Source organism: Marmota flaviventris, chromosome 3 (genome assembly GCF_047511675.1).
Source record: "Marmota flaviventris isolate mMarFla1 chromosome 3, mMarFla1.hap1, whole genome shotgun sequence".
NCBI classification, from domain to species: domain Eukaryota; kingdom Metazoa; phylum Chordata; class Mammalia; order Rodentia; family Sciuridae; genus Marmota; species Marmota flaviventris.
This window is the reverse complement of record NC_092500.1, coordinates 6,205,420-6,229,792: the sequence shown is the minus strand read 5'-3', so window position 1 is coordinate 6,229,792 and position 24,373 is coordinate 6,205,420. Positions and strand designations below refer to the sequence as shown.

Below are 24,373 nucleotides of genomic sequence, written 5' to 3'. Positions count from 1 at the left end.
AACTCAGGAATCTTCTTTCAGCAGTTTATTCAGGTCCTTGATATTTCTTCTTCCTCTTCTCGGATGCCCCTCCCAGCCTTAATAAAGCATCTCAAGCTCCAATGCAAAGCTGCCACGTGGAGCTTTCTCATAGGGTGATAAGGGATTACGTGCCAACTCTCCAAAAAAGGAGTTGTTTATCACAGGCCACAGTGGAAGCCGGCGCCATCTTCTAATGGCGGCCACGGTCTATAGGAATGGCTCACCACAGGTAACTACTGCTGCTGTACCATTATTTGACCCATCAGTGAATATATTTGGAGCATTCATGATAGGGGTTTTTCTTGTCATTTTTGGAAAAATTTACAGGAAGCGATGACCAAAAAGACAACAAAGGATTAGATGGTAAATGGTTATCAAATGAAATATTAGATTTGAACATGATTATTGCCCAAGTATTTAACTCATTAGCTAACTCATCAATTTGATCCATAGTATGGAGTAATAATTTTATTGGGAGAAATTCCAAACACTCCCTTTGCTGCTTTTAGTCCTTTGAGTATTAATTGTCCTACAGCCTCAGGATACCTAGTAAGAATAGTGTATCCATAATAATGGACCTTCTTGCCAAAATACACCTGTAGGAATATTTTTTGTTGGTAGTACAATAAATAATAAAGGCAAACTTATATCAATTCTATCCAAATGCATATTTTCCATATATGTTTCAATGATTTTTAATGCCTTTCTTGCTTCAGGCATTAACATTCGGGGTGAATTTGGATCTGATGGACCTTTTAGGATATCAAATAAAGGTCCCAACTCTCCTGTTGGTATGCCTAGATAAGGCCTTATCCAATTTATGTCTCCTAATAACTTTTGAAAGTCGTTAAGTGATTTGAGTTGATCTACTCGTATTTGAATATTTGGTGGACGGACCATGGTTGAGGATAATAGAACTCCTAAATAATTAATTGGAAAATTTAATTGTACTTTATCTATTGCTATCTCTAGATTATAATTTTTTAATAAGTTTGTAAGTGTGGCATAACATTCTAGCAATGTGTTTTTATCTTTGTGTGCTAATAATACATCATCCATATAGTGAAATATTTGTAGTTCAGGATTTTGATTTCTAAGTGGCTGGATTACTTTGTTAACATAAATTTGACACATAGTTGGGCTGTTAGCCATCCCTTGAGGGAGTACTTTCCATTCATATCTCTGATCAGGACCTTCATGATTCAGTGCAGGGATAGTAAATGCAAAACGTAGACTATCCTCAGGATGAATTGGAATTGAAAAAAAAAAAACAATCTTTAATATCTATAACTAAAACATACCAGGTTTTTGGCAAAGCAGACAATTGAGGAATCCCCGATTGAGCAGGTCCCATAATAACCATCTCATTATTAATGGCTCTTAAATCTTGCAATAATCTCCATTTACCAGATTTCTTTTTGATGACAAAAATGGGAGTATTATGGGGAGATAGGAAGGTTGTATATGTCCCTCCACTAATTGTTTTTTGACCAGGTCATGGGCTGCTTGTATCTTTTCTTTAGTCAGGGGCCACTGAGGAACCCATACTGGCCTTTCTGATTTCCATGTAATTTTTATTGTCTCAGTGACCCCTCCTGAAAACCCAATCCATGTCTGTTTGTTCCTTGATCTATTTGTATTGGTGGTGCTATACCTTGTTCTTGTTCTCCTAATCTTTTTCCTTTCCTAAAACCTTTTCTAGCCATAATAGTGGATGCATTTGAATTGATGTTATTTGTTAATGTTAGTCCTAACTGATCTAGGACATCTCATCCCCATAAATTTACAGGAAGTTGATCCAATACATACGGCTGTATAGTTCCCTTACATCCTTCAGGATCCTTCCAATCTAATACCATCGCACTTCTATAGGGATTAGTCGCCACTCCTAGGCCTCGAAGCGTTTGAGTGGCTTGTTGTAACGGCCAATGTTTTGGCCATTCTTGAGGAGAGATGATGCTAAGGTCTGCACCTGTATCCAGTAGCCCATTAAGTTCATGTCCTTGAATATTTGGTTTTAGCATGGGGCGAGAATCTAAATTTAAAGACAGCATAGCCCAATCTACACCTGTGGAGCCTAATCCCCTGGAACCTCTTTCTACAGTATGACTGGAAAATTTATCATGTAGGCTGGGTATTATTAATAATAACTGTGCTATTCTATCTCTTGGTGAAATTACTGATATACCCCTTGGAGAACTGGTTATAATTTTTATTTCACCTTCATAATCAGGATCAATTACCCCAGGACTTATCATAAGTCCTTTTAGAGTAGAAGAACTGCGTCCCAATAATAAGCCTACTGTTCCTTGGGGAAGAGGCCCTTTTACCCCTGTGGGAATGATTTGAACTCCCATCTCTGGAGTTAGTACTGCTCTGGCGGAGGCACAGATGTCCAATCCTGCACTTCTTCTGGTTTGTCTAGTGAGGGATCTAATGGATGTGTCCTGGGCACTATCCTGATGGTGTTGCTGGGTTCCTCCAGTGCCCCGTATATTTGTGGTCATGGGCCCCGGAGCATTGGGCTCCCCTGTCCGTTTTTTGGCAATGGAGCCTGATGCCTTTCTCCATGATATCGTGGGTAAACACCTGGTCCTTGTCTGTTTTTTGATAACGGAGTACCCTCTATGGTGGTTTGAGAATGGCATTCATTAGCCCAATGTCTCCCTCTATGGCATCGTGGGCAGATACCCGGTATTCTACTCCTTTGATACCTAGTTTTGTCAAACCCTCCTTCTATGGGGCAATTCCTTTTAAAATGTCCTGTTTGTTCACAATTGTAGCATGTTTTTGGCCTGGCATCTAAAGCCTGTTGTACTGCAGCTGCCAAGACTTGCCCTTGTTCATTAATGTCTCTACATAATTTAATATGTGTTTAAATCTTCATGTTTCCATGGTCTAATGATCTCTCTGCACCAAAGATTTGCTTGCTCATAAGCCAGTTGTTTTATTAATGGCATTGCTTGTTCTGTATTCCCCAAAACTCTGGTAGCTGTTTGAATAAGCCTATCTACAAATTCAGCGTAAGGTTCATTAGCTCCTTGTATTACCTTAGGTAATTGACCTTGTAAATCTTCATGTCCTTGTAAAGTCTTCCATGCTCTAACCGCATCTACAGCAATTTGTGAGTATATGGCAGGATCATATGCAATTTGTTGCTGCTGACCCTCATAAGGTCCCTTTCCTAACAACATATCTAGATTTCTCTGAGGATAACCGGCTGCTGAATTTTGCCTAGCCATCTCCTTGCAAAATTCCTCATTGGCAACCTTCCATAACAGGTATTGTCCTCCATTTAGCACAGCTTTACACATACTAGTCCAATCTGCTGGCGTCATGCTCAAATTGGTAATGGATTCGACCATGTTTACAGTGAAGGGTGCTTGAGGACCATAGGTTGTTACAGCCTCTTTTAGCTGCTTCACTGTTTTGAAATCTAAAACATGGTGAATTCGCTGCCCTCCTGCCTGTTCAAATACAGGGCATGCTAATTTTTGAGGTCCTGTCTCAGGATCCCATCTATCAACTACGGGGGTTGGGGGCCTCCCAGCATATGGAGGCGGAGCTGTTGGTTGGACACTTAACGCCCTCTGGTGATAGAAAGGTGTTAGTAACAGCCTCCTGTTGTAACTTCTCCCCTGATGGCTTTTCCTCCTTTAAATTTTCTTCCTCTGTCTGACTAGCTCGAGAGACCTTCTCTTTTACTTGATCTAACATGTCTTCTACCATAGTCTGAACTGAAGGCTTTGGACTAGGCAAACAAAATCGTATCATCATCCACAATGGCAATGTGCCAACTGGCAGAGTTCCTGGGTTTTTCTTTTCCCTCTCCCTTAAATCTTCACCATGATGGTCCCATTGTGATAAATTCAACAACTCCTCCTTAAAAAGCCATGGGCTACATTTTTGTATTGTATCGATGTATGCCCTGACTGCTCTTGATTTTACTGAGATGCCTCCTTCCTCTAACAATTTACTTAACACTCTTTCGGTTTCTTTTTTACTAATTTCTGATCCCATATTTCTACTAAAGATAACACAACCCAACAAGATAACACCAAACAAAACCAAAACAGAATGAAACAAAAATGGATCAAAAATTCATTATATCAGCCTTTCTATCCTCTTGAAATGTCCATCTGTCCTTTCTGCCTATCTGTTCCTCAGACGAAAATAGTTTTTCCTCAGATGTGAGCGGTTTTTCTTCCATCTCACCCATCTCCAGGGACAGGCAACTTAAAACAAAAGCGAAACAAAACGAAAGAAGAATCTTAAAATGGCTACCCATCCTCTCGCCCTGCCCTCAGGGGCGAGCAGTTTACCTTATCACTTACCCTCAGTTATTCCCCGTGCAGGCCACCAAATGCCGCAGTCTGGCTGGGCACAATTCACGAGCCACTTGTCAAGCAGAAACGAACTTTATTTTTAGAACACACACGCCGCACCACACAGCTCCTCAGGAATTCCCTCAGAGCCCAACTGCCACCACCGGCTTCCGGCGAGTCTCTCAACCCCCACTCCTCCCACTCTTGAGGCCGATTGGCTGGGTCACGTGGGCGGAGACAAAAGAGTCCTCCAATGAGCAGCTCTGTGATCTGAAAGGGCGGGGAAACAGCCCAATGAGCATCACTGCAGAGGAGCCAATCAGCTGGAAGTTTGCTGTGGCCACTTCGGCTGTGGCTCTCAACACTTCCCCACTTTGCCCATCCCTGCCCTGACGGGCTGTCCCAGCGCCCAGGGCCTTGGTGTAGCCCAGCCCCACCCATAGCCTGCTCAGAGAAGACCAGGCCAGGTGACTAGAGGCCTTCCATGTGTTTGGGTGGCTCAGGGCCCTGTCCCAAAGCCTGGGACAGAGGCAGTCCTCTTCTGTCTGCAAAAACACAGCACTTTATCTCAGGTGTAGCAGTCAGGTCCCTGCCTGGGTCCCTAGGCTCGGTCTGCATTATGGTGGGAGATGGTGGGGAGGTGTGGCTGGGAGGAAGAGGAAGGAACACTTCCAGCCACCTGAACCAAGCTCCTGCTCAGGAGCAGTTTGGGGCCCTGACACTCCCCCAAGTGCAGTGTGGAGCTCCAGTGGTGGTTGTGGCTCAGCATGGTGGCTGTGGGTGGCTGTGGGAGGCAGAACAAGGAGGAGCCAGGAGAACATAGCAGCTCCACATGGAGGTGGTGGGAAGGCCAATCAGGGATGGCAGAGTCCCAGCCCCCACCTGAGTGCCCCTCAGAATTAGGACAATGATGCCTCCTGAGTGCCTGTGGACTCCCCCTTACCCAAACCCTCCAAGGGGGAAGGCCAACATCCTTCTGCCTGGGAACAGAGGCCCGGAGAAGAGGTGGGCTTCCCAAGTTTGCCCCTAAGAGCAGAGCAGGACAGGGCAGTAGGCCTAGGCACCACCACATGTCCATGCGCGGTGGGGTGGCCGTAAGAATGGGTCTAGCACGGGGCAGAGGTGCCACCTGCTGCCCCCCTTTAGGTGGCTCCTCTGGGAGAGCCCCATGGCCAGAGGGTTGTTTGGCTGGGCAGCCTCGTAGGGCTTGGTGAGTGTGGCTGTGGCGACCCTCGCCCCTCCCCTGCCCCACTTCACACCGGTAGGTGCTGCCCAGGTCAGCCCACCTCCCCACTCTACCCAGCCCAGTGGAAGGGTGGGCCCTGGGGTTTTGCTGAGCGCCTCAGCCCTCCTGGGGCAGATCTGGCTCTGGGAGCTTCTGCTGTTCCTCTGTAAAATGGAACAGGGACTCAGTCCCACCATGGGGCTGTTTGAGGACTTGTTTGCAGGCGATATAAATACAAAGTGGAGCACAAGGACCAACGCACAGTAGGTGCTCAGGAAAAGATGTTCTGAGGACAGCTATGGGGGGCGAGTGATCACTGGCCTTGCTGCTGTGAGGGCCTGTGGAGAGGTAAATGCTAGGCAGATGCCCACCCCAACCTCTGGTTTGTCGGGGGCAGTGGAACACCCCTTGGGCAGAGGCCCTGTGCCCTGGATCTGGTCCAGTTCCAAAGCCAATGACCCTGGGAAAACCACTGACGCAAGCGGGAGGTAGATGCACAGCAGAGGCCTCTGGGAAGCATGAGATCGACTGTTTATTGATTTTGCTCTAAAGTACTGTACATTTAAAGGAACTCCTAAAAATCAAAGACAACAGTTTTTGGTAACTCTGCAGCACAGGCACAAGGGTTTCTGCTGGGAAGCTGCGTGACACACAGACGCACCCACTTTCCAAGCAAGACCCGCGCTGGCTGTGAACACTGAGCAAGTGCACAGCTTGCTGGGCTGCTCAGGCAGCAAGACCAAGGCCCTCCTGCACCTTCCCCTCCGCCCACCACTGGGACTTCGAAGGGAACTGTGCACTGGGTGAGACCCAGCCTCCCTTAGCTCCTGAGAAACATACAGGTCTGCACAGCCTGCAAGTCCAACCGGCTCTGTGGCGGAGCCTGCACAGCGCCCTGCAGGGAGGCGGAACTGGGGCCTGTCAAGGCGCTGGAGCCACAGTTGGCCAGTGAGGACAGCCTCAGCCAGAGCCGCCTCAGAGTCCAGAGGAGGTCCAGCGAGCCAGTCAGCCACACCCCAGGTGGTCACCTCAGGCTTCAAGCAGTTTACAATGACACCCATGTTCAGAAGCTATTAAACCTCATTTAAACACTAGGTGAACTCTTTAGATTCTCTGAATATCAAATAATATATACAGATATACAGCAAGACATGGCAGTCCAATATAAAGCATCTTAATCTACAGATGCATCTGCCTGAAAAGCTAACCTTTTAATGTTTTAACCTTCCCAATCACTGATAGAATGTTAATTTGTACAAGAGTAAAGTTTTAAGCAACAGAATGAAAATAATTTTTAAATATGGCGACTCTGGGGAGTTCTTCAAAAGGTTCTCTCTGCAGTGCGCACTCTGTATTGAAACCTCACCACGCATGCCCCCCACCTTTCTGCCAGGTCTCTGCCAAGGGCACTCCCTGTCGCAGGACTGTGGTCCTGCACCTGCCCAGGAAGAGGTCTGGCTGATGAGCAGCATGGCATGGAAATGGAGGTACTGTGTCCTTGAGAACAGAAAGGTGCAGCTCAGTCTCACCATCACTTATGTACAAATGAATGGAAGAACAGGTGTATAAAAAAGTATAACTGTACATAGCCTTTAAATTAAAAACCTCAAAATCTTTACTCAGAAATTGGCATGTAAGTTTGTTCATTAAACTTACAGTTATGGGACTCATCAGGGAAAATAATCAGTGGAACAAGAATCAGTGTAACCACCATTGACTTGGAGGAGGCGAGGTCAAGAATAGACAGATCCATGATAAGCCAACAGAGCTAGCGGGCAGGGAGGGGCCTGGCTCTCCATGCTGCATCTGCCTGTGCCCAGTCCTCCCCAGATGCACTTGGAAAGGGGCTGAGTCCCAGGGGAAACGATCAGCTTGTCTGCCTTCAAAGGACACCAGGAGGCCAAGAAACCATCTTTTGCAGGTGGAGTGGATGCCACATGGCTGCTGGGGCACCCGAGGTGCTGCTGCCCAGGCCTAGGCTAGCGGAGCTCAGGGCCAGCCATTTCCATCCCTCCACCAGCCTGCTCACAGCCTGTCACTGGATGGCCTCGACGTAGTTGGCTGGGTACAGGCCAACTTGCCCGCTGTCCAAGCGTCCTTTGCACCAGCCCTGCTCATCCTCGTCCTCTATCTTCGTCAGCTCATCTCCTGCAAAACAAAGAGGGAGTGGTCTTAGAGGGTGGGTGACACTGACCTGATACTGGCTGCAGGAGAGCTTGTGAAGGGTGCTTCTGGGTGGAGGGGCAGTGGGCCTGATTATTTCTCTAATGTTTCTTTAGTCCCAGGAGCCCAGGATCTAAAGAAAACAGCTCTCACATAGTGACCCTGCAGCACCCGGCTCTTAGTTGCTATAATAATCCCCAAAGATGCTGCAGAGCCGAATACTACCAGCCTGGCCTCTGCCTTCCTGCCAGTCCCCTGTTCCTCACAGTCCAGGCTCTCAATGCTGAATCCCTTCCTGAATCCCAGACAGCCAGCTCTTCCTATCTCATCTAGCTCTTGAGGCCATGGTCTCTGGGTCTCTGTTGATCGCTGTCCTTGCCACTCTCCAGGTTATGGGAGGCCAGAGATCATGTATGACTCAGACCTGTCATTCCCTCCCTAGCACCTGGCTCGTGCAAGATGACATCTGTCAATCCTCCTCTACATGCTGAGATGGAAGTCACAGGCTTCATTCTGGAACCTCCCTGTGGCTCTGTGCATTAGTGTGGCTTCACTTATCTTTTGTTTATTCCAACCTGAAGAAGCCCCAGCTCCAGGCCCAGCCTTGCTGGAGGGAGAGACACAGAGATGAGAGAAATGGACAGAGCCCAGCTCAGAGAAATGGGGAATAAGGTCCATGGTGTGGCGATGGGAGCTGGGATGGGAGGTGGCACTGGGGCAGAGTCCCAGGTCCCATGTTTGCCAGCTAGGGCAAGCAGAGCAGCCTGGACCCCAGGTGTCATCAGCTGCAAGCAGTGGGTGGAAAGCTCAAGCTGGGGCTGCCGTCTGCCGTCGTGTGCAGCTCCTGTTCTCGGGTTATCTGCTGTCTGTGGAGGGAAGGTGCCGTGCGCCCGTGCACTCAACACGCAGGGCCCGGGAGGTAGTGAGGCTGGTGCTGGCTGTGCTCTCGAACTCCCACTGCCCTGCCACCCCTGCAGCAGGGCTCCCACAAAATGGGCTGGAAATACGTGAGTCTGTGTCCACAATGAGCTGCCAGCTTCCCCTGCCCCTCCGGCCTACGGTCCAGCCCTCACAGCGGCTGCACTTAGAGGCAGCTGCCCAGCTCCAGCTGCTCCCCATGTCCGTGCAGAGGCTGCTGGAGGGTGATGCTGCACGGGGTGGACAGAACCCAGGTAGGGCACTGCTTTCCATGGTAAAAAAAAGCAAAACCACAAGAGATGGGCAGGAAAGCGAAGGAGTGCGGCTGGTGGCTAGAGAACACTCATTCCCATCAGTGTTTCTTTTTTGACAATTTACTCACAGCTGGAGGACACATTTGAAATCTATAAAACTGCTGCCAAGTCCAATACGTACGGTGCAAAAATGATTAGAAGTTAAAAGTAAATAAAATAACAAAGTAGTGAGTGACCACAAGGATCACTGAAATCAGAAAAGTGGATGAAGATGGCTTAAAGGTACATAAAACACTTCTAGGGCCAGGCACGCGACTACCTGGTAGAACACTTGACCAACACGTGCAGGACCTGGGTTAGGTTCCCAGCACCACAGGAAAGAAAAATCTACAGCAGGCCAGAGATGCCTGATGACCAGTGCTGGGCACAGGCGTTTGGGGCAGCTGGCTGGCCCTACTGAGAGCCCCGGGGAAGGAGGGTCAGGAGCCTGGCTGTTAGGGGAGGGGACGGGCACCTAGCCTCTCCACAGGTGGGGCCTGAGGGGCACACACCCCGCCCTGCTGCTGAGCTCCAGCCTGGCCTCCCTCTTCTTGGAGGGGTGGCTCTGGCTTTAGGGAGGTGCAGGGCAAGGGAAGGAACCTCCTGGGCGGGCTCTGAGGGAGTGCTCACCAAACCCAGGCCCATTTTGGTGAAATGCTGCCAGCATTAAAGAGAGCAGGATGGAAAACGTGCAGCAGAGCACACGCGAACAGGGCCCCGACTGCCCGTGGCAAGGAGCGCGCACCATGGCTGCAGAGGGGTGATGATGGGGTCAGAGACCCCTCTGGGTTTTGGGCAAAGCCTGGCAGCTGGGGCCTGGGGAGACGAGGCTTCCCTCAGGGCCTGTGGGCTGCTGTGCTGCGCAGAGGGAGCGAGGCCTGCTGCTCAGGCCAGTAGCGGGTCCGGCATGACTAGCCAGTGGCCAGCAAGGGCGGGCCTCCTGGGAGAGAAACGAAGGCACTTGGCTGTCTTCTGAGATTTGGCACCCAGCAGGGACAGAGGGGAGGCCGCAGGGAGGATCCGCACCCAGTGGGGACGGAGGGGAGGCGGCAGGGAGGACCAGCACCCACCGGCCTTGAAGCTCAGCTCGTCGTGCTCCTGACCCTCGTAGTCATAGAGCGCCCGGACTCGCACTTCTGTCCCTGAGGTGGTGTCCTCGTCGAACGGGTTGGAGTCCCCGTTGGCATCCGTGGAAGAGAAGGGGTTGTTGGACTCGTCATCGGACCAGTCAGTAGGGTAGCTCTGGGTCTTCTCATAGCTGCTCACGCTGTAACAGAGGTGGCCACAGGGCCCTCAGCATGGGGATGGCAAAGGACTGAGGCCCCCACCCAGGGCCTCTGCCCCTTGGGCTGAGGGCTCCTCAGGGGGTACAGCTCCCTCTGGCGTACTAGCCTGGGTGGAGCCAGATCCCTGTGAGAATTCATGCCCTTCGCACTCGTCCTGAGCCCCCAACAGTGGGGCCAGAGACGCCCCACATCAGTGGCTGCAGAGGCAGACTTGGGCCTGTTCCAGCAGGTCCCCAGCACAGCCTGTGTTCCTGTGGCAGTGGTGCCAGGGCCTTGAAGGGTTAATGCAGGATGAGAAAAAGCAACCAAAGAGCGTTAGCTGTGCCCTCCCCAGAAGTGGAGAAGCCAGAGACCGTCCACGGCCAGCAGGGGCCTGGCGTGCAGAGCGGCAGGCGCCCACCTCCTGCAGGCCTCATGCATTGCTGGAGTGCCGAGCGGCGGAGACCCCGAGAGAACCTTGACAGAGAGAAAGGGAGACAGAGCGAGCAAGGCGGAGACCAGAGGGAGACGTGTGTTCACCAACTTTTTGGCCTTAGTGTCCTCCTTCTCACTGACGGTGCTGCCCGTGTCGTCCTCGTCCTCAAAGGGGTTGTAGCTGGACTGTGACTGCGCAGACTGGGCGGGGTTGTTCAGGACACTAAGGTTGCTATGGGGAGAGACAGAGCTTTCAGGGACCCCAGCTGGGGCCTGCCAAGGGTCCTGATGACTCCCAGCGACAGGATCACAGCGCAGCCCTTCCAGGACAAACTAGTTCCTCGTACAGAGGAGGAGGAATATGTCATGTGGACAAAAATGGTTATTTTAGCAAAACACGCGGTCAAACCTCAGCTGTTCAAAACACTTCAAGAGTCTAGAGACAACCGGATGCCCACCTTCCTTCCTTCCACCTGGAAGCATCGATGTGCAGAGGCCCTAGGGGTGGGGGGCAATGGGCCACAGCTGGCATCTGACTTGCTCTTGGCTCGGGGCTTCTCCACATTCTTCCCCTCCCCCTGTTCCCACATGGGGCCAATCCAAAGGGGCAGAGTCAGTGGGCCTTCCTGGGAGGACGACAGCCTGGCAGGGGCCATTCTGAGCTCTCCAGCCCCAGATCACACCGATGGTTCCTGAGCTCTGCGTGCTGTGTGGTCAGGGCTTTTCAGAGGCCTCCTCCTTTCACTACTAAAAGGCTTAGCGGCAGCTTCCTGGTTCTCTTGGGGCTGGAGCTTCCAGAGTCAGGACCAAAGGCTCCTCTGCAACCCTTTCCAGGAAGCGCGAAGGGTCTCTCTAGTGTTGTGGGAGACGATCCGCTCTCACAACTCTATCTGCTCTTCTGTGTGACAGGCCCAGCGTGGGGACCAGAGAGACTGGAAGTGAGGGGGGTGAGATGAAGGGGCTGCAGGGTGCTAAGCACTGGGTGGGCTGGGCTGGGCCTCAGCGGTAGAGCGCTTGCCCAACAAGTGCGAGGCCCTGGGTTCCATCCTCAGCACCACATAAAAATAAATAAATAAAACAAGGGTATTGTGTCCATCTAGGACTAAAAGAAATTCAACTAAAAAAAAAAAAAAAGGTGGTGGATGCCCACCAAATAACTCTGGGCTGACGTCCTGCCCTCTACTGGGCAACACTGCTTTTGGGAACAGGAACTCGTCTGAGCATCCATCATCCCACAGCTGGGAAAAGGAGGCAAGGAAATACCTCGGATGCCACCGAATGGCCTGAATGGCAGCCACTGCCTCATGGGGTCCAGTCTGGCATGGAGCACGGGGTGAGACCACGGGACGGCGGCTCTCCTTGGCACCTTTCTCTGCAGACTCTTCTAGGGGCTTGACGCCGGCACCCACATTGGTACAGTGTCTCTGGCCAGCCAGGAGCCTGCGGGCCTCCTTCCTACCCTCTGCCCCAGCACACAGGGCAGGCCTGCTCTCTAGCCAGTGCTCACTGCCGAGCCCATCTGCCCAGACCACGTGCACAGCGGCTGAGCGAAGACCAGCCACATCTGCTGGGAGCCTGTGGGCACAGTGCCCAGGGCGACAGGCAGGCCACGTGCCTGGCTGAGTCTTCCTGGGAAGACCCAGTCACAAGGTGACTAAGTGTTACAGAGCGGCCTCTGGGCAAGTCCTGCAATAGGCCTTCTATAGCACACACGCTTTCCAGAAGCATCTAACAACTGTGCAGCCAACTCTCTTTCTTTCTTTCTTTTTGGTACTGGGATTGAACCCAGGGTCACTCAACCACTGAGCCCCATCCCCAGCCCCTTTTTATTTTTATTTTTTAGAGACAGGGTTTCGCCGAGTTGCTTATCGCCTCACTTTTGCTGAGACTGGCTTTGAACTACTCATGATCCTCCTGCCTCAGCCTTATGGGCACTGGGATTACAGGCCACAGCGCCTGGCCTAAACAACTAATTCTTAGAAAAAACCTGACCCAGGAATAACCAATGTTGTCAGCAAGAAGGTAGTTTAAAAAGGGGACACTAGAGGGTCCCCTGCCGCTCCCTCAACTGGCACCTGTACAGAGCGTGGGAAGGAAACATCCACCCTGACAGCCCCTGACCTGCTGGAGGACTCGAGCATGCGCTACCTCTACCTGCCACGTCCACGTACGGCCGTTCCCTGGGGACATGAACGCCCAGTTCTTCCCTGTGAACTTCCAGCAGCTCCAGCACCAGGCAGCAAGACAATCTTATTGAGACACTGCCCAGTCCTCAGGAGCCAGGGGGGCTTCAGGAAAGATGTCTGGGGGTGGAGGACCCTTCCTCTAGGGTCCCTCTACCACCAAGGACTCCTTCAGCTGAACAAGCTGGTGCCACCGAGGGACCAGGCAGATGGCCCAGGAGATCCCTCCCACAGGTGGCCTCTTGTGGACTGAGCCCATTCCTGGCACTCACCTGCTGGGCTTGCTCTGCATAGACTGGTCGCCTGTCTGGTTGATGCCTGTCAGGGTGATGCCATCAGCGGCCTTCTTCTTCTCCCTCCGGCTGAGAGTTCGATTCAGATCTGCAGACCACTCCTGGGCATCAGGGGTCAGGGAGAGAACCAGTCAGAGGTCTAAACATCTGTCTAGCAGGACAGTGATCAGCCCTGTGCATCAGTGACATCTGCCATTATGGCTGCCGGCCTCCCTTGTGACCTCCCTTGTGATCTCGGGCTCCCCAGCACCCACCTGTGGGCCAAGCGACCTGAGCCCATCCTTACTGTTTACAGGGCCTAGCCCACCTCCTGGGACGAGCACACTTGTCCCGACACAGGTGTGGGGTGCAGACCGAACCAGGGCTGACTCGAGTACCCAGCCCCGGCACTTCCCACTCCTTCCTGCACCATTCTTTCAGCTTCTGGTCTGCCTTGCCAGGTGTCCCAAGCCTCCCAGGGATGTAGGGAGCCAGTGCTCTGGGGACCTGACTGGGACACATGGCCTTGTCCTGAGGTGCCGAGGAGCCTTCCCACTTACACACTAACTTCTGCAGAGGTCTGAGCAACCCTGCCAAGTGGGGACATTCAACCCTGCACTGCAAACAAGACCAAGGCTGACTACGGCACGACAAAGGGGGCAGCCCAGTGGGCTACCTTGTTTATTACTCTCCTAACCAAATGCTCAGCTGGAACCTCACTGTTCCTTACAGAGACCTCTGAATATAAGCCCATCTTGCCTGGGTGGCTTCCAAAGGCTGATGGGATTGGCATCAAGTGATTTTGGAAGGAGGGCCAGCAGCTAACAGCCCTGACACAAAGGGGCATCAATTATTCTGCCACAGAGCTGGGGTACCCCCCGCCCCCAGGGTCGAGCTGGGTGAGACACACCACAGGGGGTTGGGCAAGCCATGAGTTAGTCATAAATCAGACTTACTTCATCCTGGTGGCATGAAAAGCAAAAGCAAATAACTTCATTAGAGAAAAGAAAAGCAGTCTGGTGCCAGTGGCAGATGTGTGCCCAGAGAGCACGGGGACAGGGAACCCACAGGCTCTGGCCAGGACACCTCTCCAGGGAGACAGTCTGTCAGATATTCCTCCCTCAGTTCCCCTCTTGATATTAACGGGCATCTCTGAGGGACACAGAAGAATCCCACTGTTGTTGCTTCCAACAACAGTGTCCCAGGCCACTGGAGGAGCAGCACCACTGTGGGCTGAATGCCAAACAGTGCCCAGACTCCAGCTCACACTTCCTCCCAGGGGGCTGTCAGGGGAGGGGAGACTGCCTGTCCCCTCCAGGGCCACCTGCACTCGAGGGCTGGCCCCTACTAACCCCAAAGCCTCCTAGAAGGGGCACAGCCTGCTCTGCAGCCTCTGCTGGGCAGGTGGGAAGAGCTCAGCCTCAGGGGCCCCACCCTGGCACTTGGAGATACCGTGTGAAAGTCCAGATAACAGAAGCACAGGGTGAGGTCGGACCCTAGTGCAGACTGAGAAGGGACCGTGTGTGGTGGCCCTGGCTTTTCCAGGGGCCATGGGGGAGGTGGCTTTTGGCATTCTCCAGTGCCAACATTCAGGGACCAGAGTCGAGCCCATAACCCAGCAGGACCAGGTCACCGCCCCACCACCCCAGGTTGTCATTCCCATCTCACATTCAGGAAACTGAGCCACATGAGGGCAAGTGGCTCGCTCACCCCACGGCTGCAACACGGTGAGGCGGGAGCCAAGCGAGTCAGAGAGCCTCCCAGCGCACAGGGACGTGGCTGACACCATGGGCTAGGCCTGCCACAAGGAGGGGCTCGCCCTCTTTCAGGGAACGGGGTGGCAGGACTTCTGGCCACTGCCTTCTATGCAACCATCACCCAAGTTCCCCAGGCCCTGGGGTTTGTGATGTAAAGACCCTGGAAGGCTCAGCCCACAGACGGGAGGCTAGGAGAGGGAGGGTGCCCACTGCAGGGAGGCCAGGGGACACTGTGGCTGCTGCCCTCCCAGCCAACCCTGGAGGAAGGGGCAGGACAGGAGGTCCCCTATGTCCTTGCAGCTGTGGGAACAGCAGCAGGAAGGGAGTGCCAGTGGTCAGCAAGTGACAGTCACTGTCCCTACCTTGCACTATCCCTAGAGGCTCAGAAGGTCTTCAGTATTGCCTGGGGCACCTGGGACCAAACCTGGTCCATACCATAGCCACCCAAGAAGGCTGCCTAATAACCAGGACTAATGCTGACAGAGTCTGGCCATGGGTCCAGGTCCCCTCCTTGGAGGATGGGGTAACGCAGCCTCCTCTTACCTCAAACTGTGGCCAGCTCATGGCCATGCCAGGCCCGTGACTGGCTCGGAACCACCTCAGGTCCTCCACTGCATCAGCAGCTTTGATGCTCTGTTCCAAGTCCCGGTAAATGGTTTTGTAACTAAATCAGAGAAAGCAGCACGGTGCTGTGGGACATGGGGCCGGCCACCACTCCCCCACCCAGTGCCAGCTGCAGCAGGCCCCCAGGTCTCGTAGCCAGCATGAGTCGATTTCCCAGTGGTTCAGGAGTGCTCTCCCTGGTAGGCGAAGGCTGCTGGCTGTCACATGCACAGATGGGGACAACCACCCACCACAGCTTGCTTCCAACAAATGACGGTGGATCAGAGCAGAAGGCAGGCAGTGAGCCTCGCTCCGGGTCAGATGGCACTCATGGGCTGTGCGGGCACCACTGTGCGGTTGCACTGGGGCACATTGAGGGGAGGGAGCGGCAACTGGAGAGTGCCAAAAGCCCCCCTCCCCCATGGCCCTCAGAAAGCTGGTGGTTAGCAGAGTGCAAAGACAGTCCAGTCTGAAGGCCGCTTGAGAGGCAGGACATGCCCACTGCACCGTGGGGCCTTGCTCTGGTCACTCCAGGAAGCAAGAGCCAGGGTCAGAGCTGGAGCTGGTATTTTCACTCATAATCTGCGTCGCTGGCAAGTCAGCCCCCTTCTCTGGGCCTTCATTTCCTCTGTTAAGCAGGCATGCCGCCCTCTGTTAAGGATTGAGTTTGTCCTCTAATAAAGACACACTGGAGTCCTAGTCCCAGGATCTCTAAATTTGACCTGATTGAAAACAGGGTCTTACTAGATGTAAGCAAGTTCAAACGAGAACATTAAGACCCCCAATAAGGGCTGGGCTTGGCGGCCCACACCTGTAATCCCAGCTGCTTGGGGGAGCAGTGGCAGGAGGACTGCGAGTTCAAAGCCACCTCAGCAACTCAGTGAGACCCTGTCTCTAAATAAAATACAAAATTGGGCGGGAGATGTGGCTCAGTGGTCGAGTGCCCTTGAGTTCAATTCCCAGCTCAATCAATCAATCAATCAATAAAGACAGGTGTTCTTTTAAAAGGAGGAATTTGGATAGATACAGAAGGAAGGTGACATGATGACACAGGCATGGAGAGAAGACCAGGAGGCCTAGAGTGATGTGGTCAGAAGCTGACGAAGCTAAGGATTCTGGCAGACACCAGGAGCTGGAAGAGGTGGGAAGGATCTGCCCTGGAGGAAGTGTGGCATAACCTACACCTTGATTTTGGACTTCTGGCCTCCAGAACTGTCAGGTGACAAACATCTCCAGTTTTCAAGCCACCAAAATTTTGGAACTGTTACAGCAGCCCTAGGATGCAACTGGCCACCTCACCCAGTGGCTTGGAAGACAGGGAGTCAAGATGCACACACCTGGCTGCAGTCTGAGGCTAATCACATATGAGGCAGAGGTGACCCCACATGCAGAGAGAAGGACACACCCACTCCCCTGGCCTGACAGGTCATTAACCCTTATCCACCATGTCCTTATCAACAAGACAGGGACAGTGCTGTGTACTTTTCAAGGATGTCATGAAGATTAATTGCATGGTGGCAGGTTGGCTATACAATAATTGTTGTTTTTCTTTTTTTTAAAATGAAGAAGATAACAAGGAGAATATAATTTCCTATAAACAGATCTTGACCTCTGATTTCTCTCTTAATGGCTCTGTTAGATGAATGACAAAAGTAGAACTCTTTCAATGCCCCAGGAAGTCTGGAGTTCTGACCAAAGACAAGGAGGGCCCAGGAGAGACGTCACAGATCCCGTGTCACAGTTCAGAACCAAGCCTTGAGGGGTCTGAGCCTCCCCAGGAGGTCTAGGACCCCTGTGAAGGGGAGTAGACAGCAAGGGTGAGAGGACCTCATGAGGGACTTCAGCCTGAGCCTGTCCAGAGACAGGGGACGCCCAGCCTGGAAAACATGGGACTCACGTCCAGGGGCAAATCAGACCCCCAGCTGCGGCTGATCACAGCTATGGCCCCTTCCTGCCCAGAAGCGCAAGGTGCTGGCTGGCAGTGCTGCAGAGGGGCTTGGCACGAGGGACCCTGGGCTCAGGGCTGCAGTGGGAGTCCTCTGGCTGACACTGCCCCCAGGCCTGCAGCACAGCACCCGAGTTCCGCTCCCCAGCAACTCCCCTGTCTTTTCCAGCAGAAGAGAAACTTACCCAGCCACGTTTGACAGGTCCAGGTGCTTCTGAACCTCTAGCATAACCTCCCGGAAGAAGCGCAGCCGCTTCTCCTCAAACTGCTGGCACTGCTCGAACACCTGCTCCATGTTCTCCATGTACTGGGGAGTGCCCTGGTCCAGCTCCTTCAGGGCCTTCTCATACTTCTCTTTGGTCTAAATGAAAACCCAGGCACAAGAAGATGTTCATTTCCTTTCCATTCACCCCACCTGCTGGGTAGCTTCTCAGGCCCCCAGGATTTCAAACCCAAAGGGCAGGAGCTCTCAGGCGGATTTCAAGCTCCAGTCCCAGTCGCCCTGCTTCTGTGCGCCTGCCCTGCTTCTCACTGGAGTGCGGCCCAGGCAGACAGACACAGGCAAAGCAGGGGTCACTCCAGAGCTCAGTGTGCATGATGCCACCCGTGCCACACACCTGTCCTTTTTGCCTTTGGGAAGGGCCACCCTGCAGCCTTGGCCCTGGTGCCCAGCAGCAATGGCTCAGTGAGTCACCACAGAAACAAAGTCACAGCTCTAGGTGCCACAGAGGGCTGGGGCTGAACCCCAGAGCTCTTTTGTTTTCCTGGAGCCTTACTTTCCTTAGCAAAAAATGGGCACACTCCCCACCTCACAGTGTTCTGAGTGCAAACAACAGGCGCAAAGGCGGTGAAGCAGGCACTTGCAAGGTCTCATCCCTTGTCCCCCACACCGCTGCTCTTTTCCAGACGGTCCTGAGAAGGGGTTTCATCCCTAACTCAAGAGCACCCAGGGACAGCTAGAAAACATGTGAGGCTCCTGCCTGGCAGGCAGGTGTTTGGGGATAGTGGCTTCGTCCACAGACTCCACACTCTCCCCACCACATCATGCTGGCCCACTGCTCTGCTGGCCAGGGCATTTTGCTTTCTGGTGGCAGCCCCCTGGCATGAAGGGAGGCATAGCAGGGCTGGGGCCATCTCTCTCCTGCAGGGTTCTCCACCATGAGACCCTGAGAAACAAGGGGGTAGCCAGGGGCTCCACCTGGGAACTTTGCTTTGGTCTCCCTTGTTCATGTGTGGGGCCTTCTGGGGAAGGACTGAGTCCCTCCCAAGCCTGCAGGCCTCTGAGGCACCTTCTCTGCTCCCCCAGGACGCTGAGTCTGCTCTGCCAGCCTTGCCCATCCTGCTCCCTTCCCAGTCACCCTTTGCTGATTCAGGGGCTGGGATAGCCCTCTGTATTCCAAAGAGAACCCAGGAGTAGTCTACCTGTAAGCTACATCCCCAGCCCTTTTTAAATTTTGAAATGGGGTCTAAGTTGCCCAGGCTCGCCTCAAATTTGCAATCTTCCCGCCTCAGCCTCCCAGTAGCTGGGATTAGAGGTGTGCACCACCATGTCTAGCAGAGGTCCCTCTTCTTGAAGCCTGACCCCATCGTCTGGGGGGAGGTCCCACCCATCCCCTGGGGCCTGCTCCTCCCTGGCCCCTCTCCTGGCATCTGTGGTTCCTCATTTCTGTCCTGAGCTCTCAAAGGTGGCCATGCGTGGGTCCTCCAAGAGTACAGGAGAAGGTCATCCCTGCCAGGGCTGGGGGATGCTCAGCAGGAAGACAGGACACACAGGGCAGTGGGCTCAAGCACCCAGGTTGTGGGGCAGGAGCTAGAAACAGGTGGCTTCCCGGGAGCCCCTGGAGTGCAGTTGGTGCTCCCACCCCTGGACTTGGCCTGCCCCCAGGCTGTGCTGATGGTGCTGAGCCCCGCTTCTCCCCCAGCGCAGCCCATGTGCTAAGCTGGGTCCTCATTATTCAGGAGACCTACAGTCAGAGCTTGCAGGAAGTTCCCAGTGGAACTGCATGGAGAGGCAGCCCTCGCCCTCTGGGGCACTGGAGTATTCTGGCACCAAACGCAAGAGCTTCCTCTCTGATGGACATTGCCCAATGCAATCTCTGCCTGGCCGCTACACAAACCCAAGTCCTTGTGCAACCAGTCAATGCTGGCGTTTTCAAGGGTCGGGGGAATTGGGCTCTCTGCAGGACTCAAAGGCTATAAGAACCTCCAAGGCATCTGCATCACTAGCAGAACAGAGGTGGGGAGGCCCCAGGAGGAAACCCCCTACAGACACTACACCTCTGTTGTGCAGAAGCACGGCTTTGATGTGTCTGTGAAACATGAAAGCACCCCACAACCGATCCACAAGAGGCGGCTCCGTCTTCTTCCAGGCGCCCTCGAGCGCACCTAGTTCCATCCTGGCCAGGGTGGAGCGCTCCTTGGCTTGTTTCTTCCTTTCTTCCTGGCCCCTTCCCTTTTATTTCTTTCTTTCTTTGCCTTCTTTCCTTTTCTCTCCTTCCTCCCTCCATCCCTCCCTCTCTCGCCCTCTCCCCCCCCTCTCTGGAGGGTACCAGGGATTGAACTCAAGGGCCCTCGACCCCTGAGCCACATCCCCAGCCCTATTTTGTATTTATTTAGAGATAGGGTCTCACTGAGTGGCTTAGGGGCTTGCTAAATTGCTGAGGCTGGCTTTGAACTCGTGATCCTCCTGCCTCAGCCTCCAGAGCCATGGGGATTACAGGCGTGTACCATGGTGCCTGGTGGGTTGTTTCATCCCCAAGCCCTTTTTCATATTTTATTTAGAGACAGGGTCTCGCTAAGTTGCTTAGGGCCTTGTTAAATTGCTGAGGCTTGTTTTCAATTTGTGATCCTCCTATCTCAGCCTCCCAAGAAGCTGGGATTACAGGCGTGTGCCAGCGTACCCTGCTCCTTGACTTAAAACCTAGGGGCACCCCCCACATCCAGCATGTAGGCCCAGGTCCCTCATTTAATCCCACAGGGAGGCACCTGGAGTGCTTCAAAACCCCCTAATTCCTGGCCCCACCCCAGCAATGGAGGCCAGAGGCGCTGCTCCCCAAAGGGACTCTGACACTTGATGGACTCTCACAGGATCACGCTTCCTCCCCAGCAGGAGAATAGTGTGGAAAGGCACTGGCCCCGGGGTCAAAACCCCTGCTCCTGAGCCACTGGGCAACATATGACTTCAACTCTGGCCTTGGCTGCCTCTCTCACAATGCACGTGTGCCACTACCCAATCCACAGGGCATGGTGGCACTCGACGCAGGCCTGGGAATCAGCCCACGACTCCTGCTGCTCCGTGTAGCCTCCAGTTCTGTCTGTGGAGCGCAGCCCTCTCTAGCTCCAGCCCATCTGCTCCTGCAAAGCCAGGTCTGGCCAGACCCCTGAGACAGCTTGTCAGCAGGGCGTCCTCCAGCCAGCTCCTCACCACAGAGCAGAGGAAGGGGGACATGGACAAGGGGCTGGCCCCTCACTTACAAGAAATTTCAAAATTACAACATGCTGCTTAGTTTTTAGACTCCTGTGATTCCGGGACCTTCCAGGAAGAATTGCTCCCAGGATCTGTGGGGCACTTCACTTTACAGAGCACTTTCACAAAATCATCTCCTGTCATCTCCTCACTCACCCCCGGAGGCACAAGTTTCTTTTACAGGGAAACAGAAGCATGCCCAGGATTTCAAATTGCCTGGGCACTGACTGTCTCCTCATCAAAGGAGACTACCTGCTGCCCAGGCTCCCACAGCCTCTGCCGTGCTCTCTCGGGCCTGGCACTGCCATGAATGCAGGACAGCTCCACCCCTCTCCCAGCCCTCAATTTCCTATGGGCTCCAAGATACACCCTCCCCCTGGGCACCTCCTTCCCTCCTGCCCAGCACTTGGCTCTGCCCCTCGCCTGGGGCAGGCACCACAGTGGAGGTAAGGTCAGTACCCAGAGGGAAGGAAGTGTTTCTCGCTATTTATCTCTACACCCACCCAGCCAACCAAGCAATTGCAAAAGGCTTACAATGTGACAGATACAGCGCAGTTTACCTTCAGGACATCTTGCTTGCATTTTTCTACCTTGTCTTGCAATTTCTTGAGCTGCTCAGGGTTGAGGGATGGATCTGCTTTGCTGTTGGCCTCTCGGGAGATAGCCAGCTTCTCTTCCTTGCATGCTGCATGGTGGGCTTTCTTTGCTGCTTCTACCTACAAGGAGAATGAGTTCTGAAGGCCTCGTTGCTGAAAGTCCAGGATCCTCACCAGAGGTCACACAGACTTGGGCGTGTGTGTGCTGCTGAGCCAAGGCACAAGGAGGCACAGGCTCCATGCACTCTACTTCCGAAAAAGGACCACCAAGAAAGCAGGCAAGAGCCAAGGAACACCAGGGGGCTGACAGACTCACAAATGGCTGGAGCAAGTCAGCTGAGCGGACATGGAGCACCAGGGAGGAGGCATGGCTATCCAAGGCCAGCGCATGCCAGTCAGGGAAGTTCCAAAGGGGCTATCTTGTGGGCGAGTAAGCGGGCTTGTGTGTTGGGGGGGGGAGGGCGCACATGCTGCCGCCCGTGATTCCACACACACTCGCATAGAGGTGTCAAAGTGCGGGTCCCTGGTGTGCTCCAGAGCACTAGGTTCACTTTAGAGGGAAAGAGGCACTCGGAGCATCGGCCTTGTGAGAGGGGAAACAGTTCCACTGTGAATGGGCCCAGGGGTGAGAAGGAAAAGAAAGATGGCTGTAAAAACCCAGAGACTGGAGGCATTTTCTGAACAATTATGAGAGGGCAGGCAGCACAGCTCCTGAGAAAAGCCACATGGAGAAGGAGGTGTGCCCAGCAGGGAGGGGGCCCAGGCTGTAGCAGGGTGCAGGGCACAGCTTCGGGCTGGGGTGGCTGAGGTCGGCCTTCAGCTAGCAGGGGCCTGAACAGACTCCGTGACCGGTTGCTCATTTTAGAAAATGGAATATCAGTACCCTTTGCAAATTTAGGAGAAAAACCCAAGCAAAAGAATAACAAAAGTCACTCCTTTCTACTAAACCAAAAGGAAGCAATCTCTCTAGCAGACAGTTCCCCAGGAAGGGGAAGTACTGTTAGGGGGTGAGAGCTCACGCTCTGAGCTCCACCACTAATATACAGTTCTGAGCCTATTTCCAAGTCGGGCTGGTAGGGATTACATTTAAAGAATGTTCATAAAGCACTCGTTTCTGGGATCTGGGTAAATATCAGTCACTCAGACTCTGGGCTGAGGGGTGGCTTTTCCTCTACCATCTGTGGCCTCCCATGGCTAAGGCAGCAGCACGAGCTCCTGGGAGTGTGGGCGGGAGAGAGCCCTGGTGGTGGGGTGGCCAGCAGGACAGAGGTCAAGCCAGCAGTGGCCTGCGGGAGGAAGGCACCTCTTTCAGCTTCTTGGCCCAGGGCTTCTGGGCCTTCCGGAAGCCGTCCTCCGCTTCCTTGGTTTCCTTGAAGCCTCCCATCATCTGCTTGTGAAAGGCCTCCTTCTGCCAGTTCTTGATCTTCTCGAAGTCCTCGTTCATCAGTGAGGCCTTCACTTCCAGGTGCAGCTCGCTCACCCGCTCCGCCTCAGACATGACCGCCATCCAGGCCCTCTCCACCGTTCCATACTGGGGCCCTGGCATGGGACAAGAACTGGGTTACTTGGCTGCAGCTGGTGTCGGGGATTTCCTGTCACCCTGCAGCTGTTCACATGGGAACACTGGCCCACACGCATTTCCTTTTTTTAAGGCAATGAGCTCTTTAAAAATGCAAATTTCTATACTTTGGAGGCATTAATTTGCTTAAAGATGGCCAGAGAAGGGGAGGCTTTCTGAAATGGGTCCCCTCTATCCCAGGCTGCTCTGCACCCACCACACCACCTGACGGCGGGGCTCTCAGGCAGCCCCTGGCCAGCGCTGTGGCTGTCAGCCTCCCAGGCAGGCTCCCAGCACGGAGCAGCAGCCAGAATGCTTGTGGGATGGAGGCCCGTCTCCTTGGCAGGACCAATCCTGTCCCTGGAGGAGGAGGGAGGGGAGGAAGGCGAGCAGGAGACAGGCCCAGATGGCAATCTCCGCAGTGCAGCGGGGGCTACACCACCTCAGGGGCTCCTTGCTGCTCTGGTCCACAATGCTCAGGAAGGAAACTTAATCTGGTCTGTCACTTTTGATAAGGGGACCCGGCAGGGGAAGAGCAGAGCTATGACAAAGCTGAGGGTAAAAATGAGACCCTGGCCAGGTCCTTGAGGTATTCACAGGGAGTAGCAGTGACTGGGCCAAGAAATGACAGAGGAGTGGGGCACACAACTCATGCTTGGGAGCAGCAGAAGTGTGGCCCCTCTGAACCATTAATCCCTTGGGATTGCATAATGAGGGGACTGCAAAAAGGGCAGCCTGCTGTCTGAGTCACAGTGCCCTCCAGACACCCGGGCGAGGGCGGACGCTGACAGCGGTGGAAAGGCAGCAGAGGGCTGCCACTGGCTGAGGGAGGTCTCCCCCGCCCAGGGCTATGTGCCTCTCTACAACCTGAGCCCCGAACCCGAGTTCTGAGCCAGCAAGCCTGCGTGTGTCCTGCAGGTGACAAGGGCTAGAACAGGGGCTATTTGCAAAGAACAGTCTGGAGTCCCCAAGGAAAGGGGACAAAAGCTCACACGCCCTGTGCCAGGCTGTGCTGTAAGCCCCTTAAATGACCTGCTTCAGCATCCAGGGAAGGAACAGGCACCTGGTCAAGCAGGGCTGAACCCATGCCCAGGGGCTTGGCTTCCCTGCTTGGCTCCTCTGAGGTCAGCTGGCCCTGGGAGAGCCTACCCCAAGCACCCCCGAGAAGCTCCTCTACGCTGTGTCCCTCCTAGGAACTCAATCAAGTCCCACCCCTAGGCTGGGAAGTGGGCTCCACCCTCACAGTGGCATCTGTGGACACAGATGTTGGTAGGGAGGGCAAAGGGACAAAAGTCCACCATGTGACACTGTAGTCACTCCCTTTAAGACTCGCAGCTACAAAGCCAGC

General features: G+C 53.6%; 1 protein-coding gene across 5 annotated transcripts in view; it reads right to left on the bottom strand.

Moving 5' to 3' along the window:
* Window positions 1-6,081: 6,081 nt before the first annotated feature.
* Pacsin2 (protein kinase C and casein kinase substrate in neurons 2) overlaps window positions 6,082-24,373 on the bottom strand; it is a 113,102-nt gene continuing 94,810 nt past the window's right edge. For 4 of the 5 annotated variants that reach the window (XM_071609420.1, XM_027954664.2, XM_027954666.2 and 1 more), the window contains 8 exons: window positions 22,771-23,006; window positions 21,432-21,587; window positions 17,591-17,766; window positions 15,401-15,521; window positions 13,101-13,222; window positions 10,755-10,895; window positions 10,016-10,212; window positions 6,082-7,719 (listed from right to left, as the gene is read on the bottom strand). In XM_071609420.1, the coding sequence (XP_071465521.1) occupies window positions 7,607-7,719; window positions 10,016-10,212; window positions 10,755-10,895; window positions 13,101-13,222; window positions 15,401-15,521; window positions 17,591-17,766; window positions 21,432-21,587; window positions 22,771-23,006 (1,262 nt within the window). In that variant the 3' untranslated portion in view covers window positions 6,082-7,606. The remainder of the gene's footprint in view (window positions 7,720-10,015; window positions 10,213-10,754; window positions 10,896-13,100; window positions 13,223-15,400; window positions 15,522-17,590; window positions 17,767-21,431; window positions 21,588-22,770; window positions 23,007-24,373) is intronic. The other variant, XM_027954665.2, reaches the window with a different exon arrangement.